At 41.3% G+C, this 19,045-nt stretch overlaps 3 protein-coding genes across 9 annotated transcripts in view; 2 read left to right on the top strand and 1 right to left on the bottom strand.

The window, feature by feature from the left end:
• The first annotated feature begins 1,726 nt into the window (after positions 1-1,726).
• terb2 (telomere repeat binding bouquet formation protein 2) lies at positions 1,727-10,464 on the top strand. 2 transcript variants are annotated; one of them, XM_069697654.1, is made up of 7 exons: positions 1,727-2,002; positions 9,097-9,178; positions 9,292-9,431; positions 9,675-9,736; positions 9,826-9,896; positions 9,972-10,057; positions 10,199-10,464. In XM_069697654.1, the coding sequence occupies exons 1-7, from the start codon at positions 1,903-1,905 to the stop codon at positions 10,351-10,353; spliced, it is 696 nt and encodes a 231-aa protein (XP_069553755.1). In that variant the 5' UTR covers positions 1,727-1,902; the 3' UTR covers positions 10,354-10,464. The 2 variants fall into 2 exon arrangements, with proteins under 2 accessions (XP_069553755.1, XP_069553756.1); XM_069697655.1 differs by lacking the exon at positions 1,727-2,002 and adding an exon at positions 7,680-8,355.
• An 89-nt stretch (positions 10,465-10,553) lies between these two features.
• sord (sorbitol dehydrogenase) lies at positions 10,554-15,727 on the top strand. The gene is made up of 9 exons (XM_069697653.1): positions 10,554-11,266; positions 11,386-11,419; positions 11,810-11,974; positions 12,290-12,449; positions 12,611-12,729; positions 13,145-13,210; positions 13,318-13,496; positions 14,018-14,139; positions 14,276-15,727. Exons 1-9 carry the CDS (start codon positions 11,213-11,215, stop codon positions 14,439-14,441), a joined length of 1,065 nt encoding a protein of 354 aa, XP_069553754.1. The 5' UTR covers positions 10,554-11,212; the 3' UTR covers positions 14,442-15,727.
• Positions 15,728-16,107: 380 nt separating this feature from the next.
• Positions 16,108-19,045, bottom strand: part of apba2b (amyloid beta (A4) precursor protein-binding, family A, member 2b) — a 59,531-nt gene continuing 56,593 nt past the window's right edge. For all 6 annotated transcript variants that reach the window (XM_069697623.1, XM_069697626.1, XM_069697628.1 and 3 more), the window contains 2 exons: positions 18,610-18,750; positions 16,108-17,474 (listed from right to left, as the gene is read on the bottom strand). In XM_069697623.1, coding sequence (XP_069553724.1) covers positions 17,403-17,474; positions 18,610-18,750 — 213 coding nt within the window. In that variant the 3' untranslated portion in view covers positions 16,108-17,402. The remainder of the gene's footprint in view (positions 17,475-18,609; positions 18,751-19,045) is intronic.

Below are 19,045 nucleotides of genomic sequence, written 5' to 3'. Positions count from 1 at the left end.
GGAGCCAAGTAACTAAAGGGGCAAATAACATTCACACATGGTCTGGCAGAGCAGCACGACTGTCCTTGGTGAGACACAGACTTGGCTGAAGTCAGTCAAAACTTTCATCCTGTTGGCAGTTTTTGTCTCGCAGGTGTCCTCTGTTCAACTGCATCTTTCACTGTGTGTGTTGCCTAACCGATACCTCTGTGCAGTCTTGCAATTGTATGAACCCGTGCACTTGTGTGCACATGAACATGATGCATGTATGGGTCCATGGTATACTGTCTAGGAGTAAGCCTGTTGCCCTACAGGTAAGCCTTTGGAGCCGGCGACATTTCCTCTTACACTACTGTCAGATGCTGCTCAGCTGTTGTCTACAGTGCTTCTTAACGGTCTGGGGAGCAATGTACCCTCCTGTCCTTCCTCAGCACACCAACGCACCCCGGTGACCCAGCCAGGGTCAAAGGTCAGCATGAAGCCTACAGCTAGCACCACAACAGTCACTCTGAAAGATGTTCCTTGTCCCCTTCACCTTCACTGAGATAAAAAGAGTACGTCTACAGGGCTGGAAAAAATATCTGCCTTTTTTCATATTTAATTTGTTTTTTGCTCTTTTATGCAATAAGTAGATTGTTGAGATTTATCCAGTAAGATGTAAATTAGATGCACTTGGTTTGAGCCGTGTCATTTTTAAATATCTAACTTTTAAACTGAAGTTATCTCCATGCAGCATTTTGGACTTCAACTTTGCAAAGAAGAAAGTTCTCACTGTAATTTGCAATACTTTGAAGATGTTCAATAAATTCAAAATGAGTTTGAATTTGAAAGCAGTCAAGCTGGGTGAGAGGACTGTTTAGTATTGAAATGTGCATGAGGCTGTGGCCTAAATATGTATCACACTTCCTCTGCACATCCAACAGGCGGGGAAAACTGCCAACACCACGGTGTAGTTAATAGTGTGCAACAGCTGCCTTCCTCCATCTTTCTGCTTCAGCACAACATCAAGAGGGCAACAGCAGCATCCCATTAATTATCGTATTAATAATTTAGGTGGCTAATTTGGTTACGTGTAATCAAACCAGCTCAAACCTGGCTACAAAAACAACAAACAAGCTAAAAAAAAAAAAAAAAAAAAAAAAGCATGAGGACTTGCTGAAATTGTTCTCTCAGTAGACAATCAAATAACAGCAAAAACAGATTATAGGTATACGAGAGCAAGATTAGAAAAATAGTGCATCCGTGACTTGTCCCAACTATGGTGAAGGATGGGGGATGGGGGAAGGAGGAAATCCATCATCACACTACCCGTGCTACCATAGCAGAGCCTTTATTGTGCCAGAACAAGATTTAGTATGTCCCATGTCACCATGCTAATATGCTAACACGTTGATGTTAAGCATGTATTTGGTTTCCAACGATCCTCATCTTAGGTTTGTTATGAGGTGGTGGTTATAAACGGACCCAAACGCACAGCAGAATATTCCAACCAGGAACTTTTGTTCTCCCAGAATCGAGACAATGAATGAATACAACACCGAATGTTCGAGTTCACAATAGTCTTTGATCATCTTTCTGTCTCCACCTGAGTCGAGGAAAAGCTCGAATGACTCTCACCGGGGGGAAAGCCGACTGGTGCGGCCACGTGAGCCGGAGGCGCGTCCCCGCTCTGGTCGGGGCAGGATCAGGGAAGGCCGTGAACGCGGCCGGCCGGCCGGCAGACAGAGAGAGAGAGAGAGAGAGAGAGAGAGAGAGAGAGATGAACACAGGGGAACAATACTGGACGTCTCCATCGTGCAGGTGAAACCCGAGCAGGGGACAGACAGGGAGTCAGAACCGGAACTTCTCACTGAATGAACCAGACGAACTTACGCGGACTTGGTATCAGGCAGGTAGACGGACAGACTGACGCCGGTGGGGAGAATGGCCGGAGAATATATATACCAGCTGGTGGTGATCACTGGGATACGGATCAGCAGCACCTACAGAGAGGGGCGTGGCCGAGGAAGGAACTCGGAGGCAGGTACTGCAGGAAGACAGGACACAGGGGACAGGGGAACTGATCTGATCGGGGGAAACAGAGGTAAAACACACTAGGGTCAGACAGAAATCCTAACAAGGGTAGTGTGTTTGCATGTCAACATTTACTAAGTAACACTAAATACAAAGTACAGCTGAAAATAAATAGAAATGTCGTTATTGTCATATAAAATGTTATTAAATGTCATATTTCAATCACTGTTTTCATGTCGTTTTCACGTCATTTTCAGGTTTGACTGGCGATCATTGTTTTTTCCCTGAAGACTACTTTTTGGCATTTGCCTTTATCAGATAGGAGCAGTTGTAGAAAGATAGAAAAAGGGGAAACGAGGGAATAACTGGCAGGAGAGGTCCTGCTGGCCGGCATTTGAACCAGGGATTACTGCTGAAGGCATTTAGGCTGAAGTGGTCTGTGTCCTAACTTCTTGACTGTTGGGTCGCACAAATAACGTCATGTCATTGCCTGCTTCTTCTTCTGTGGTTTGAGGGCACGTGAGTGGAGAATTAGTGCTACCATGGTACAGTTTATTTTGACTCGTGGCACTTGTGCACTGTAATAGTATTAGTCTTTGTATATTAAAGTTGGTATTTATATCTGAACATGGTCAATTTTTGTTCATAAAGACTAAAAGGCAAACAGGAATCTAATTCTGTTCCAAATGTTCAATGCCAATAAAAGGCTCTTCATAGTGATATTAATAATATTTAAATTTGATAAGGCGCACAATATAACAGTGGCCTAAAATGAACAGAGAAATCCTTAAACACAATTATTTGTGAGCAAATTAATTGTCAACTAAAGTTTTATGATCCTGACAGCCCTATTCATTCACTGTGATTGTACAGTCACAGTGGAGACACAAAATTGAATGGCTGTCTTCTCACAGTTATTGAGATATTTTAGTGTTGACCAAAGTGGTGCACCAACTAACCCACAGAACCCCAACATAAAACACTTTTTACAGTATTGTCCACAATGACAGTCAATACAGTATTTCATGCAGAAACATTAAAGGGATGGTTACCACGGTATGAGCAATAGGACCAAATCTCAGTCTAACCCAAATTTATATGGTCTGACTGTACATCCTCATATTGCCTCAAGTCCCAACTGATTTAATTTTCTCCAGTCATTTGTGTAACTGCTCATATTAATCACTTTATAACACATTCACCAGCCCCCGACTGCAGCTTTGTTAAATTGAACCCACTTAACCCAGCCGTGTGAGAATGAAGACACTCCATACTTTCAGTTTAGCGATGGACACTTTGGGCTACTAATCCACATTACAGGTTAGAGACACAAGTGAGTGAAAGAGACACTACATCAAAGATGAGGCTGAGAATAAAGCCCCATCCTGCGGTGGCCTTAATCCTTCAACACCTGCGATTTGAAGCACACTCCTTTGATGTTGTTGGTTCAGCTAGAAAGAAAGAGACTTGATAGGGGGAGACAGAAATGGGTGGATAATAGGCTGCGTATTTAACACAGAACTAAACTGAAATGCGAGTTAAAGTGACAGATAGCAAATGAAGCCTTTTATAACTCTTCGATGATAGAACTCCAGGAAGGTTTACTGCATCATCTCGCTGATAAAGTACTATAGCAGACTGCTGACTGGATATCTGGTGATGTCTGGAAGCAGTAAATATATAAAATTGAAAGTCAGCAGCAATTCATACAGACATTGAGCTTGTCTGAGAGCTCTAGACATTATTTCATACACATTGCTTCTTTGATCCAGACCTCTCTGTACTGAATAGTCCCCCAACATGTCTCTACAGCCCCCACGCGATAGGGAAGTCATTAAGAATCCTGCTTTTCGCTTTTATGCTATTGTTTCTGTGTGAGGTTTAATGCTGTTCATTATTCATGCTTTTCGGTGAACGTGCTTCATTAAAGAGTTCACAGATGAGTCAGGGTACCCTATTGAATTCCCCTGTGAATTCACTCGACCAAAAGTGTGCAATTAAAACGTATGCAGCACAGTTCCTCTTTGTATATTAGTCCCTGTGAAACATAGCTAGAGTCAGGGTGTAGCAAGTTCCAAAGGAGTCCAAGACAACGTGAAACCAGTCCGAATGGCGTCTATAGGCAATCCCAACCGCCCTCTGTGTACCATAATTACAGCTCTAATTTTCAAAAAAAAATAATCAAAAGACTAATCTATGTAACTACATTATAGTTTTTATGTTGTATTATTACAGAAATAAGTTATCATTTTACAGAAAATGTGATAGTTGACCAGTCATTCTAGTCATTTTTAAGCAAATATACAACAATTGTTTGCGGTTTCAGCCCCTAAAATGGTGATTATTTGCTGGTTTTCTTGACAGTCTAAATAACTATGTTTTTAGTTATGGTCTCTGAGATGAGGGCTGTTGTTTGCGCTGCACATCTAACATCTTGGATAAAACCAGCTGTTGATCACTGATCTGTGAATGGACTGTCTTTTCACTTAAACTGCTGTGAACAGTTGATCGACTTTTGATCTGCTAGCTTTACATGGCAGAGTTTGCACTTCACCTCACTCTTGTTTTTGTTTTTTTTCATCACAGAACCTTGTGAATGACCCAAGTAGTCTTGGTATATTTTCTGCTGTTAATGGGAACTGGAAAACAGCTTTAGGAGCATTCCCGCCACCCTCTGGCGGGAGTAACGCATTTCTACCGGGTGCCAATCATGACCCATCCTTAGTTATGAATTGTTGTTCTTGTAATATAAAGGTGTCACATTAGGCCCTCTGAAAATGTGGTGGGCATTTGTCTCTATTTTCTCTTATTTTATAGCCCAAATGAACAAGCAGGTGGTTGAGGATAAAATTTATGACCAACAGCAGTAATCCACCAACAATGACAACACAACCCAATAATCCAGGCTACCACACAATGAAACAATATGATATGGGACAGAGAAGAGAGGGTTGAGCCCGGGGCAGCCAGCTCTGCCACCGCAGGCCAGCAGGAGCCAAGCTGAAAGGACAAAATCAGCACAACGAGCAACAAAGGATACGAAGAGGACAGATCCTGTCATTTTTACATAACTGAGATGATGTGAATAATTCCTGGACATCAGAGGACACACAAACACACTAGAGTAAAAGAAAATAGCAAGAGCCATGTAAAATCTAACACTTGGTGCATGAATGTACGGTGATAAAACATCTCCAGATGTAACATGAACATATATTTGGGATACAGCTCACATGTATTTTCATTATCATAATATGCTGATTTTTTTTTTAAACAATTCTTTTGGTTTAAAATGTCAGGAGCCCAATGTGACACCTTCAGTTTGTGTGTGTTGTTCCATCAACAACCCTCAACTCTAACCCCATTTAATTCATTTTCATTTCATAAGAATACCTTATTGTCAGTGTATCAATCAATTACTTGATGAGCTGTTTTAGCACTCCATTAATTAGAGCTACAACAAATAGTTTCTTTAGAGATTAATCTGATGATTTAAAAAAATATTTGTTTTTCATTCAGCTAAAGATTATTGTTCAGATTGATTGAGTCCAATGGAACCTTTTTATTTATGCTTATTCTTTCCCACCAAGAGCTCACAACCCAAACATATCCAATATACATAAAACAGCTGGATCTAAAAACACTGCTTGGCATTTTGCTTTATAAATGACTTAAATGATTAAACAATTATCAGTGTTATTACTGATTCATTTTATGCCAATTCACTAAAAAAAAATTAATCAACCACAGTAGCTGTTTCAGCACTACTATATTTAATTTCTGCTGGAAAGAGATACACTGTAACATATTGGTGTTATTTTAGTGAGAAGATAATTTAACACAATCCTTTCCACAGTAAAATCTATATTTGTCCAATATGATCACATTTTTTGTTCCAGACAAATAATACCATTGGCAATTATAGTCATGTTATTATAACTGGAAAGATGCTGCCCACTGAATAATCAATAAATGACATGTAATTTGTCTCTGGTTCTTCTGCTCATGTTAAATCTCAGTGCCTGTACCACCAAGCAGACCTTCTTTCCAGGACTTTGTTCTGAACCGAGCATGTTTTTTTTTTTTTTTTTTTTTTTTTTTTTTTTTTTTTTTTTTTTTGGGGGGGGGAGGTATAATAAACTGGGTGTGGCCAAGCTGTTGTCATGGCAACTGAGTTATCACTGCTTTGAACCATAACCACCAGTCCCTGCACGGAGTGAAGAAACTCGGTTGCCAATAACAGCATGTGCAGGCAGCACACTGTCATGTATTCTCCATGGTAAAATATTAGAAGTTGGCAGTCTACAGTGTCAGGCAGAGTCTCTCTTCCTGTCTGACATGCCAATGCGAAGCATAGAGCTGTTACATGGACAAGCAGGGTGCTCAGCGCTTTCCCATGCAATTCCTATGTGCAGACCTGTTATAGCCTGGGATAAAACCTATTCCAGTGTGACAGACTGATAGCCTCTCTGGCTTCTGAGTTCAGATATGCACAGTCCATCAGTTATACCGCCAGCAAATGTGGCAATAGTGCTGTACAGCAATATCTTCCTTAATAGGCTGGCGCTGTTATAAAACACAAGGTTACGTGACATTATTGGGCTTCATAAACAGAGTCCTCGGGTTCGTGTGACCTGCAGACAATCCCACCGAGGAGGTTGTAGGACGTAAAGGAGAGGAGCTGCTCTGCAAGCCTCATGATGTTCCCACTGAGGTAACAACAGCTTTTCATTTTATGTTTACCTCCAACAAACACTTCTGCTCAGTGAACATTAGAAGCTGTATCAGAATAATAAAAAAAAAACAGCGTTGTTAATTTACATGTCTTTTATCCAGGTTTGGATTAGTAAAAAACCAGGGTGCTATCAGCCCCTAGTGCAGTTCCATCAGCTGAAAGCTTTATGTGAAGACTCTCTTACTAATTTAATATCACAGCCAACCTGGCCCTCAAATTGTTGCATTTAGAAGATTATAGTGTGCACTTCCTTCCAACACTGATCATTATTCAATGGAAGCTGCTGTGTGCCTGATGAAAAAGCTTTGAGTTCAAACTGCTTGATCAATACAGGATTATACCTTAAATATATCATCAGACTAAATTGCTAAAAGCCATATAAAAATGACTTGGCGTTCAAATATGATGCAAATATCACCATCTGGTGGTAAAATATAGCACTGCAAAAACTGCTGCATGGCATGCCAAACAAAATTGACAAACTAAAAAGAGAAATTCACAATAAATGAAAAGATAAATATAACTTAATGGTTTGATGAAGATAAAAAAAGAAGGCTGCATGCTGATGATACTGAAATATAAACTGGATAAGAGGTCATAAATTAGATTACTATAGCTCAGATTTAAAAAAAACAATCTGTTTCGGTACAAAAGTAAAGTTTGTCCACATATACTTATAAATAGAAATGGGACTCTTAATGAGGCCAAGGCATGCTGCTATGTTAAACCTGGTCACATCTAGACTACATCTATATATCTGAAATTTTAAAACATACACAAGTGTATCATTTCTCTTCAGCCAGGAGGAGAATATAATCGGTTGTAGTTATTAAAATGCATTAGCTTTCTCATTTAAAACTTTGGTCAGCTTTAGAAACATCATATGATGATTAAATTGTGTCAATATAACGTAATGTAAAGTTTTCTCTCTATAAAGTGTTTCTCAGTGACCATAGGTTATATTTAATGGTATAATTGTCTCATGTCAGTGTGTGGAGTTGTTAAGGAAGGAACTCATCTACACACCTGACAGGTAGAACACACCTTCGCCTATCAGGAAACTCCTGTCTTTGTCCCTCTGCTGTCCCCAAGAGGCCTGAGAGAGTCGGAATAATGAAACATATTGATCTAACAATTTCAACTTGACTGTCAACCTCTTAACAACGTGCTTAACAACCAAAAAGGAGCCTTTCATTTGAAGTGCTTATGTTTTCGGGTCAGCTGATTTAAAAGCAAATATTACAACAACAACACGTGTTCAGCCTGAAAACAGTCCCAGCTTCTCCCAGTCACGTGTTAGCTGGCCGGCAGGAAGGCACCGTCCCGCTTCTCCTCCGAGATTTCCGACAGTTTTCGGCAGAACGTGAATGCAGCAAAAGAGCCGTTCGCGCCAAGCGGACATCAGACCTGACGTCGGTCATCGGAGGCTCAGCGGGACACTTTCTGCAGCTTCTGGGGAAACGAGGAGAAAAGATTAAGGATGTCCTGTCAGCTACACACTGTTTGAAGCGCCATATTTATTTCCTGAAAGTAGCTTAAAACCTTCTTTTATAAGTGAGGCGGTATGTTTGGGTGCAAGAGCGCCTGGTTTTCCGGTAGTGTGCCCGAGATGTACCGCAACTTCTGGAGTAAGTAACCTTTCATCGGGACGGTGTTAACGCTGTATATACTAACACTGCTGCCTAGTTAAATCAAACAGCACCTAAATAATGTTACGAATGTTATTTTATTTAGCTGGTCGTGTTTTCATAAAATATTCTGTTGTTGAAACAAGTCTTAAAGATGTTATTTATAGTTAGCTTAGCGTACCAGAGCCTTGTCTTTAAAGGCCCTTCGGAGAGCTCAGTTCAGGTTGGACCTGCTGTCCATTGGCCGGTGCTGGTAGCTTGGATTTTCCTATTTAAATGTAATATTTGTTTGGGTCTCAACACCAGGGACAAAGCCTGCTTCCACCAGACTTGCTTACAGCTTCAGATATGTTTTTTTGTTTGTTTTTCTTTTCTGACTTGTGTTGCAGTTTGGGCTCCTGGTGCTGAATGCTGATTGGTCAAAGCTGCTCCAGTAGTTTATAAGTTTAATCAACTGGGTAGGATGTAATGACTGGAATTTATGGCCCATAAATTCATGCTGTAAACTTGGGATTGTTATTTATCTAAGTATGAATGTGTGTTTTTTTTTTTTTGTTGCCCCAACTGAACTCAGGGTTTGTGTTGTAAACTTGTATTTCAACATTGTGAGGACATTTGTACTCATCTAAAAACGGCAGCGTTGGTGTCCGTGGTTTCATGTGGTGCGGATGTTATGACATTTGTTCATGTGACGGCAGCGTTTGACCACCGTCCTCATCTGGTTCACCTTGTTTCTTGCAGCTCTGGAAGGTGGCACCATTTCCACCTGGAGGACAGCTGATTACCTTTTCAGTGCAGATGCTACGTGTCTTGATACTCGCAGGTGAGCTTTGATGAAACAACTGAAAATCTGGACATAAATCATGCCGTAGACCATTTGTAACCCGTTTCTCCCGCCATGCATTTGAATCTAAACACTGTAGGTTTGTTTTTCAGGATATTTGAGAGCAAAGATTACCTCTGGAACAAAGTGACGGTTTTTCACAGCTTGTTTCTGTCCGCCTGTGAAAAGCGTCAGAGTGTGAAGTCCGTGTGCATCGGTCATTATGTGCTGCCTCCAGCCTTTGTACAGGACGGTGAGGGTTGCTCGATGTTTATTCATTCTTTATTTAAATCTGTACTAAACCTATGGTGGAGAAGTCTGAGAGGATGCAAGCTGATAAAAATATATGAAACATACTTTGTATCGTTAAATACTGAATCATTTGACTTCATTAGGTTTCTAGAAACTATTCAGAGGAACCTGTCACTCTTTGCCTGGTTTAAAATCAGGTTTATCACTTCTAACTCACTCACTGTTGCTCTAATTATTATTTAAGAGGTGAGAACCATGGTTGGGAGGTTCATTTGGGAGCGTGAGGATGAACAGTCAGTGGGACAGGTACGGACACCAGGAAACAGAGTTTACACTAATCAGATCAAGTGAATGACTGTAATCATTCATCGGTTTGACCGCCTCCTGTTGAACAGGACTCCCATGAGAGCGGTAGTCACCCGACAGAAGATGAGTATGGTGAAGAAGAAGAAGTCAGCAAAAAGGAGTATGTTGACTTTCTAATATATATTTATTGCTCAGTAGCTGTAAAGTAATTAAGACCTGCTTACTGTGTTGGCAGCTCTGACCCATCTGACACAGACTCAGACAGTGAAGTCTCTCTGGGTGATCATTCCCAACATTTTCCAGCCAGCAGCATGCTCGCAGGTGAAGTATTGGACTGAACTTCCTGTATGTCTGTATAATAAGATAATAGCAGATAAATGAAACTGGTTTAGTAAGACAAACTTTCATCTGAAATGTGTTCATGTTGCGCCCTTTTTCTTTTTTTTTTCTTCCTCCCAACAGGATATGTCAGCATGGACAACCTGCCCAAGTATTCAGGTGACCTCTGTGATTTCTATCCCGGGTGTTTCCGATGCGCCAAATGTAAAGCTCTCTGCTTTTTGCCGCTCATACACAAAGAGAAAAGCAGTTGTGCTTTTCACAATAGAAAACTGTAGATAACGTCCTGACAAAGGAGTTAAGTTGGTTTGTTTTGGTTGTATTTCCTTCCTCCACTTCTGTATTTAGTGTGAACATACACTGATGTAAAATAAATCCGTGTAACGTGACTAATGCTGATCTGATTTTATCGACATTATTTTATTGTATCTGCTTATTATTTCTATCCCTCTGATACAATCACTAAATTTCACGTAGCCTAATGAAACAAACCATCCCTGAAAAGGCGGGTGATGCTAACGGGTTCAGTTTTCCCTTTATGCAGCCACCAAAAGAGGGAAACCTTGAGGAGAAGAGAAATACTATTGCCAAATATCTGATTTGAATCACAGTAGTAATCATAATACTGTATGTTTCATACAAAAATGTAACCTGCATTTACTTCGTCAGATAAAATGTCCATGATTTATTTCCAACAGAAAACAAACTGAAGAGCCTATTTTCAATTGGACAGTCTTGTCGGACTTAAGTAATACGACGAGGAAAAAGGGTTTACTTGCCAATTACGTGACATTAAATTGATAACAAAGACTCCACAGCAACCTACAATCAAGAACAACATCGTGTAAATATTTGTCAGAGTAAACTAAAGTAGTAATTGCTGTAGCATGTACATTTTCGCAAGTGCAGTTCCATTCCTTTTAGTGGTATCGTCCACCCTTCAAAGTGGACTGTTCCGCGGCTCTTGGGCCAATCACGTGCTTTGTTTTGACACCAGCCCCGCCATCAGGAAGCAGTAGGCTGCAGCCTGCCGCTGTACTTTGACACTGACAGACGATTAAGACATTTCTCTCCGGACGGGACAGGTTTGTGTCTGTTTCATCTTCTCCTGGTTGGCAGCTCGGTGTTGCTTCTGACATGTTCCAGGATAATGTGTCCGTGGTGCTGCACGCTCAGGGAGACCTCAGGCTTGTACGAAACACACCACAAGCTCGCGCGTTACACTTTACATATCTCTTATGTAGTCTGGGAATCAAACTGACTGCAACTTTTTTTTTTTTTTTTTTTTCCATTATGTCCGTTTCTTGCAGGAGAGTCGCCCCGTCCCAGAGCCAGGACCAAACGGTAAGTGTGTTTCTAGTACAAACAAATAAATGCAAATCATTTTGAGGTAAAACTTTTAAAATTTAAAATGTGCAATATGTCGCTGTGGAAATTTTGTGTATCTAATAAAAGGAAATATTTGCAATCCAGCCCTCCAGTTAACTCGGAACAATCTTGATTCTCAGCTTCAAAGCTGCTGCATTTTCATTTAGAAATACATTTTGAACTGAAGACAAATGAGCCATAGTGGATTTACTTCATTCTGACAGTCAAAACAAACACATTTGGTAGACATTTTTTTCAGGTAGTAGTAAACTTAAAAATGAGACTGCAATGACATTTTGTTAATTCATATTTAAATGATTTAATCAAATGAAAATGTCTGTTTTGTCCATCTGGTTTTGCTGCCAGAGGTTTTGCTCCAGATGCACTCTGTTGGGATCTGCGGGTCAGACGTGCACTACTGGCAGCGTGGTCGAATCGGGGAATTTGTGGTGAAGAAACCAATGGTGCTGGGGCACGAGGCATCAGGGCGGGTGGTAAAGGTCGGCTCGGCAGTCAAGAACCTGAAAGTAGGTAAGTGGGTGTTTCCTGGTGGACTCAGAGCTGTGAAGCGGCAGAGGAAATGTGCAGCGCAGCCATCTGATTACTCTGTTTAAAGGGAATTTGACACACTTTTACATTCCTAACATTATTTTTTAGCTCAGGAATGTTCTCTGGTTATTTGATCTGCAGTCATGGTTCTGTCCTTTTATACACTGTATAATGTACATATGTATCTCTCCATCCTTTCCTTGTTATGGTATAATCAAGTTCCCACCGAGCTTCACTGTGGTTTTGTCACCTTTTCAAACTCCTCCCGCGCGCTAAACTTCAGCTCGTCTCTTCTAGGTGACCGAGTGGCTATTGAGCCCGGTGTGCCTCGCGAGATGGACGAGTTCTTTAAAAACGGACGATATAACTTGTCTCCCACCATTTTCTTCTGTGCCACGCCCCCTGACGATGGAAACCTGTGCCGATACTACAAGCACAGTGCCGACTTCTGTTACAAGTAACAGTGTTTTCAGCCTCGCATGACTTTTCACTACCGATGACCTCACAAACTACCTGACCTCTGACTGCTGGATAATTCTCTTGCCTAACTTCTGCACATATCCTGTTCACTGTACTCTTCCTCTTTTCTCTTTCTGTGTCTGGTTTTCAACCGTCCAGGTTGCCTGATAATGTGACCTTTGAGGAGGGAGCTCTGATTGAACCTCTGTCTGTGGGGATCCACGCCTGCCGCAGGGCCGGCGTCACCCTCGGCAGCACCGTGCTGGTCTGCGGCGCTGGTAAGACCGAGCCAAACATCTGAAACTCGCACAATACAACGAGTCAGCAACTTTTGTAGATGTATTCCATCAACAAACTACTGCAGAGTGCCTCAGAGCGAGCTGCAAACTGATGTAGAAGAGGTGGTTGTGCTGATTTTCAGGTGCATTCCCATGCTAGTAAGGAATCAGAAACACACGGTGGGTGTAGTCACAAGCCGAAGACGCAAACTGACTCGACAAGAGAGAAAAGCCAGAGAACCTTAACATATGTTGCAGAATACTTAATATTTAACATGAGCTCGAGGCTGTGAAAACAAGATAATGAAAGTTTAAGACGTGTGTTAAGTATTGAAGCACTTGTTTCCTAATAGGAGTAAAGTTATGGAACACGGGTTCGATGCAGCTTCTACAGTATGCATGTCTCCTCCTACAGGGCCTATCGGGTTGGTCTGTTTGCTGGTGGCCAAGGCAATGGGGGCATCGCAGGTGGTCGTCACCGGTAACATACGGTTTATAGACACCAACCTCGGCTGAAATAATACAACACAGACTCCGATAACATCCTCATAACGTCTGCTTGTCATTACCTTCCTCTGCTGGGGTCAGATTTGTCTCCAGAGCGTCTGACGATGGCCAAAGAGTTGGGCGCCGACTTCCAGCTGACGGTGAAGAGGGGAGACGGAGCCCAGCAGCTGGCCAAGAGGGTGGAGGACATGCTGGGAGCTCAGCCTCACATTACCATCGAATGCACTGGTGTGGAGAGCAGCATCCAAACTGCCATCTATGTATGTGAGCCAGTAAAAGACCATTCAAACAGGTGGTCAGGATTAAGCAGCTCCACACGAACCACACACGGAAAACTGGAGCTTCTACTCGACTACAATTTAGAATTAGACGTTGTCCTTTTTACTTGGGTACATTTATTTATATGATCAGCTCATAAAATATGATGTATTATAAAAGATTTAACTCCTCAACAGGATCTAAGACGGTTAAAATTAGCAACATCTCGGCTAACTTCAATCATAAAAGGCTACTTTCACGTGAATTATCTGCAGTAATAATCTAGTATATAATGTAACACTCACACTCTTTTGATGGTTAATGCACATTTTGACTGCAGAGCTTTTACTTGTAATAGAGTATTTTTGGAGTGTTAGAATATTTCTGCTTAAGTAAAGAATTAGAATCCTCTCCACCACTGACTCTTATCGGTCTCTACTTCTGATATGGAGCATAAATGAATTTCAGTATCTGCAGACAAAAATAATCCAAGTCATACCTGATTTTTTTTTTTCCGCATCAGGGAACTCGTTCCGGAGGCGTGGTGGTGCTGGTGGGTCTTGGCTCTGAGATGGCCACCGTTCCTCTGATCAACGCTGCTGTGAGAGAAGTGGACATCAGAGGGGTCTTCCGCTACTGCAATACGTAAGAAAACATCTACCACTTTCTTTTCTTGTTCCAATACCTTAATAATTACACCTTTTTTTTAATTTTTTTATTTTGCTTGATGATAAACTCTTAAAGTTACTGGTGAACTGACATGTTTTTATTGGTGTTGCAGCTGGCCGATGGCCATCGCCATGTTGGCATCAGGTAAAGTGAACGTCAAGCCCCTCGTGACCCATCGTTTCCCCCTGGAGCAGGCGGTCCAGGCCTTTGAGACCACGCGTCAGGGTCTCGGGATAAAGGTCATGTTAAAGTGTGACCAGAAAGACCAGAACCCCTGAAGTGACCCGCTGCAGTGAAACCAAACAGACCGACTGAGAGCGACTCAGCGTGACGGGCACAAACTGGACATTGATCCTATGAGACCGATAACGGAGCGAGTTCAGAGAGACGACTGGTCACAGAGCTGAGACGCCTCTCTGCTGAGCTGAATGCAGGTCAGACAATGTTTTTAGCGTCAAATGGTACGAATGACTATTTTATGAAGCTCAGCAATGTTCCATAAACACTTTAATCATCGTCATACTGTATCTAAATAGCAAATTTCTTGAGTTTTACATTTGAATAAAAAAAATTTATTCTGTAGCACAGAAAATAAATCTTTGAATAATAATGTTGAAATCACAGAGCGCGATACATTTCTTTTATAATGTTTTGCTGAATCTGCACTACCCAACTCTAAACATTAGGGGGCACCAGAGGCTCAAAGTGAAATCGCTGGCAGACAATTGTACCAGTATGTACGATAGTTGGAACACAAGAAATCCATGAATTCAGCAGTGAAGGAAACGGAGTGCATTTCCAGCTGTGAGCTGCTCCTCTGTTTAGTTTGTGTGCTGCGTTGTGGAGAAACTTGTACATCAATGACACCTGAATGACCCACTTATCAGTCACATGTAGTATTCACGCTTTTGAGTCTGTTTAACTTTGTAATTTTTTTCTGATTATGAAAACATTACAGAATAAAAAAACAGCTTAAAAAAAAAAATTAAAAACCAAATCTATCACATTAGTTCTCAGCACATGAACGCTCCTCTCTGCTGCTGTTGTGCGGATGTGTGCGGTGAGGAGCACTTAAGTTTTAGTGTTCACATAATGAACATTTATTATTACTTGCCACTCAGCAGACTGTTTCACAGGAGACTTGTTGAATTTGTCAAATGAGGAAAACTGCAGTCAGACCAGTCAAAATGTCTGCCATGAAAAAGGTCTATTCCACTCAACATACTAAGAGCCTGCAGTAAGTACCGGCTCTTGTAGTGTCCAAGAGATCATAGTACGTACAGTCTCTGCATTCAACCTCACCACAAAATGCACAAAAACTGTTTTTTCAAGATCTTTGCAGATTTGTCCTGCCTGCTAAAAGATATTGTCATGTGTTCTGCAGCTGTGAGCAGCTTTTTATTTCCTCACAATCAAAAACCTGCTTGTTTATTTGATTGTTGTATGAAAATGAGACATCTGGTAACTCCTATAAAGACACAGCCTGGTAATCAACCAGAAACCAGAATTTAAAATTCGACTTCAAATAAACATTTTTGCTTTGAATAAATGTGATAAAATCCAAGCGTTTGATACAAGCCAAAACATTTGTTTCAACCTGCATTTACAGATGATAGTTTAATCTCATAAGATTTGCTAAATTGATGTTGATAAAATCAACTTCCTTTTACTTGCTAAATTAAATTCAAAGCTAATTCAAAATGTTGACTTCATCATCATTTTGATTTGTTTTTAGTTTTCATCATGTCAAACTTTTCATTTATTTATTTTTATACCTTTTTTTTTTTTTCCTTCTTTTCTTGGCATTAGCAGGCTTCCATACAAACGGGCGATCCCTGAAAGTAGAGTCACGGTTTCCAACCGCGATCCAAATGTTATTTTTAGATTCAGTTTGCAGCTTGATCAGGTCCAAAAAAAAAAAAAAAAAAAAAAAATCCAGCCAGGTTTAGCTCAGATTTTATTATCTTGCCACAATGACATGATACTACTTCACTAGGCATGCAACAGATAATGTTCATACGGTTAAAATTTACTACAATGCGTTGCAAAACCATTACTCCGTGGTAAGGCTTTCCTCAGTCACAGTGTGATTCACAGCTCGCTCTCTTTCCCTCTCACAACTGAAGGCCAACGTACAGTTGGGAAGATGTTTGCAGTGACTGAAACCTGTGTTTTTGTTCTGTTTTTTTTTTTTTTAACATGAGCACAATACTAGACAAGTTTCTCTTTATGTACAGACATTCTAATACTGCTTATGGCAATGAGACAGCTCACACGACACAGTTACATTCACAATCCACTCATAGTATGCATGAGTTTCAATCAGAACACTAAAGATGAACATACAGTAGAGTAGCACACAAAAAGAAAACTTCATTTTTCATACATGTGACTGGATATCAAAAGCAGTTTCGATGCATGTTAATAGTGCCAGTTATTTAAATGTGTGTGAGTGTTTGTACATGAGATTTAGAAAAGACGTATCTTGCCGTTCGGAGGTTGAACTCGTGTATTGCCTTAAAATGCAGTAAATCAAAAGGATATGGCGTTTTTCCCATAAACCCCTGCTGCAAGCATTGGTTTGATTCACATGTACATCATGTCAACTGAGCATATTTAAACCCAACGTTTCAAACACGTAACTCATTCCCCTTTTCACGGGCAACTACCATGATATCCGGCCTTTAATTGTGTCTCTGCCGTCATCGTGGTCTGCTTTCAGTAAGTATTTACAATGCAGCCGTGGCTCCCTTCCCTCCCCACAAGGTCACAATATTAGCAAAATATGTATTTACATGAGAAATAAATTAACACAGAGGAAAATGAAACTATACAAGAAGTATAGCAGAAGTATCATATTGCATTACGTGAATATAAAAAAATAAACTGTGGCCCATTCGCTCGATAAGTCCGTCCACACTCATCAGAAAAGCACAGACAGGACAAATAAATAACAAACAGTATTCACACGCACACGCACACACGCACACACACACACACACACACACTCACGCTGCCTCTTCAGCTGGTCAGATGGATTAAGCATCTTGTGTCAATAAAAATGGCTGTTGCATGTTAAGCACAGACAAGAGAGAGATGATGAAGAATTGAAGTCAACAGCCCAAAGGAAAAGAGAAAATGAACGGACGGGGAGAAGTAATCCTCCGCTAGTCAGCTCGGTTTGCACTGTAAAGATAACCGATCAGAGGCTGTCCTGCGGAGCCGTCCCCCGCCGTCGTTTATATGTACATCGGCGTCTCCTGTCCTGTGAGAAGCCTGAACATGGCCGCCGGCATGGTCTTCATGTGGATCTGGCAGGGACAGAGACGGCAGCACAGTTTCAATGAAATGGACAAACAACACCATCCTGTTGACAATTGTGTGCATCAGTGTGTGTGTGTGTGTGTGTGTAAACAATGGCGTGAAAGTGATGGACCCAAACCAAGAGATCTCATCACTAAGCAGACAGTAAAAAAAAAAAGGTGAATTTAGAGGGTTTCTGTATAAAAGTAACGACCTAAGAAGGGTCTTTTTTTATATATATATATTTGTTCATGGCAACAGACATGCATGTCTATATTTTAGCAGCTTTTTTCAACAGTGTGGCAGGTTTGGCTCTTAGTAGTTCTTTAATCTTTCACTAAGACTTAACTAGAAACCGCACAAGTCAAGAAGTCCGGACTTGTAGTGTCCAAATACGCACTACATGCTTCCTGTAGTAATTATTCAATAGTTTGTTGGCTTCTCTCTTTACTTATTTGCTCCCGAGTCTGGATTCCTTTAATATTTGTTTTATTTAGGCTCGATTTTTACTTTCGCTAGCGATTTGTTTTGGGTTACGATTTGCTTGTTTAGATTTGGTTTACTAGTGTTTTATTTCGAGTGGGTTTGCTTTGTGAATCGGGTAATGCAATGAGGATCTGAGGTTATTTCAGTAGGCAGGCAAATAATGCAGTTGAGTGGGCCTTTGTTTTTTTTTTTACCAGATCAGGCAGCAAGGAGACGTGACTCCTTTGTTGTACACCGGCTTGTTGGTATTAGATTAAAAACCCACGATGGCAGCATGGGGCCAGCGGATTATTTCACCCGCATAAAGGTTTGATTTCGGTACTCGTCTCACAACCCTGCTCGGCTGTTAACCTGTAATGAAGGCTCTCCGTTAAAATGTCAAAATGAGAGATAAAACAACCCGTCAAGTTCAGACAGTTGCTTCCGAGTGACACGAGGCTTTAAGGTCGAGCAGAACTCCCCGCGACGCGGACGCCGAACTCGATGTGTTAAAACAGCGGAGCGCTCCCGGTATCCATTCCTCGTCTGCACGGTGTCGTTTACTGACCGCGACGGTGCGTTACGTGCAAGTGTCTGTGTCGGGACGCTATCGTGCTCCGTGTGTGTGTGTGTGTGTGTGTGTGTGTGTGTGTGTGTGTTTGTGTGCATCTGTTTAACCTCGCCAACAGAGTTGGAGAGGGCCTGGACAATCTTCTCGTGTGCTGTGGCCACAACACTCTGCCCGTTGATCTCGATGATCCTGTGACCCACACGGACGCCGCCTCGCTCAGCGATGCCTCCTCGCATCAGACTGCATATCTGAAAACACACAAATCAAAATGTCCTCATGCACTTGAATGCTTATTATAACAGAAATACACCAGCATGGTGATGGCATCCGAATCTGAGGCCGTAAGGCTAAAAAAGATTATAATTCACATTTAAACGATGGAACTGATGACACGTTACGTCCTCGCTAAAGATAAGCACGTTGTTTCAGCGGGCATTGAATCAGGGTCAAAGTAACAATTCATCACAACACTGACACAGCGTGTCTCAGCGTTCAATAAAGACCGTGAATCTTAGCTGAGACAAGAATGTGAAAATGGTGCTG

The sequence above is a fragment of the Brachyistius frenatus genome, unplaced genomic scaffold (assembly GCF_029030835.1).
Source record: "Brachyistius frenatus isolate BFR_SWC_R1_liver_20210118 unplaced genomic scaffold, ASM2903083v1 Contig_24, whole genome shotgun sequence".
Lineage (NCBI taxonomy): Eukaryota > Metazoa > Chordata > Actinopteri > Embiotocidae > Brachyistius > Brachyistius frenatus.
The sequence above is the reverse complement of the archived record's forward strand: the minus strand, read 5'-3'. Positions and strand labels throughout refer to the sequence as shown.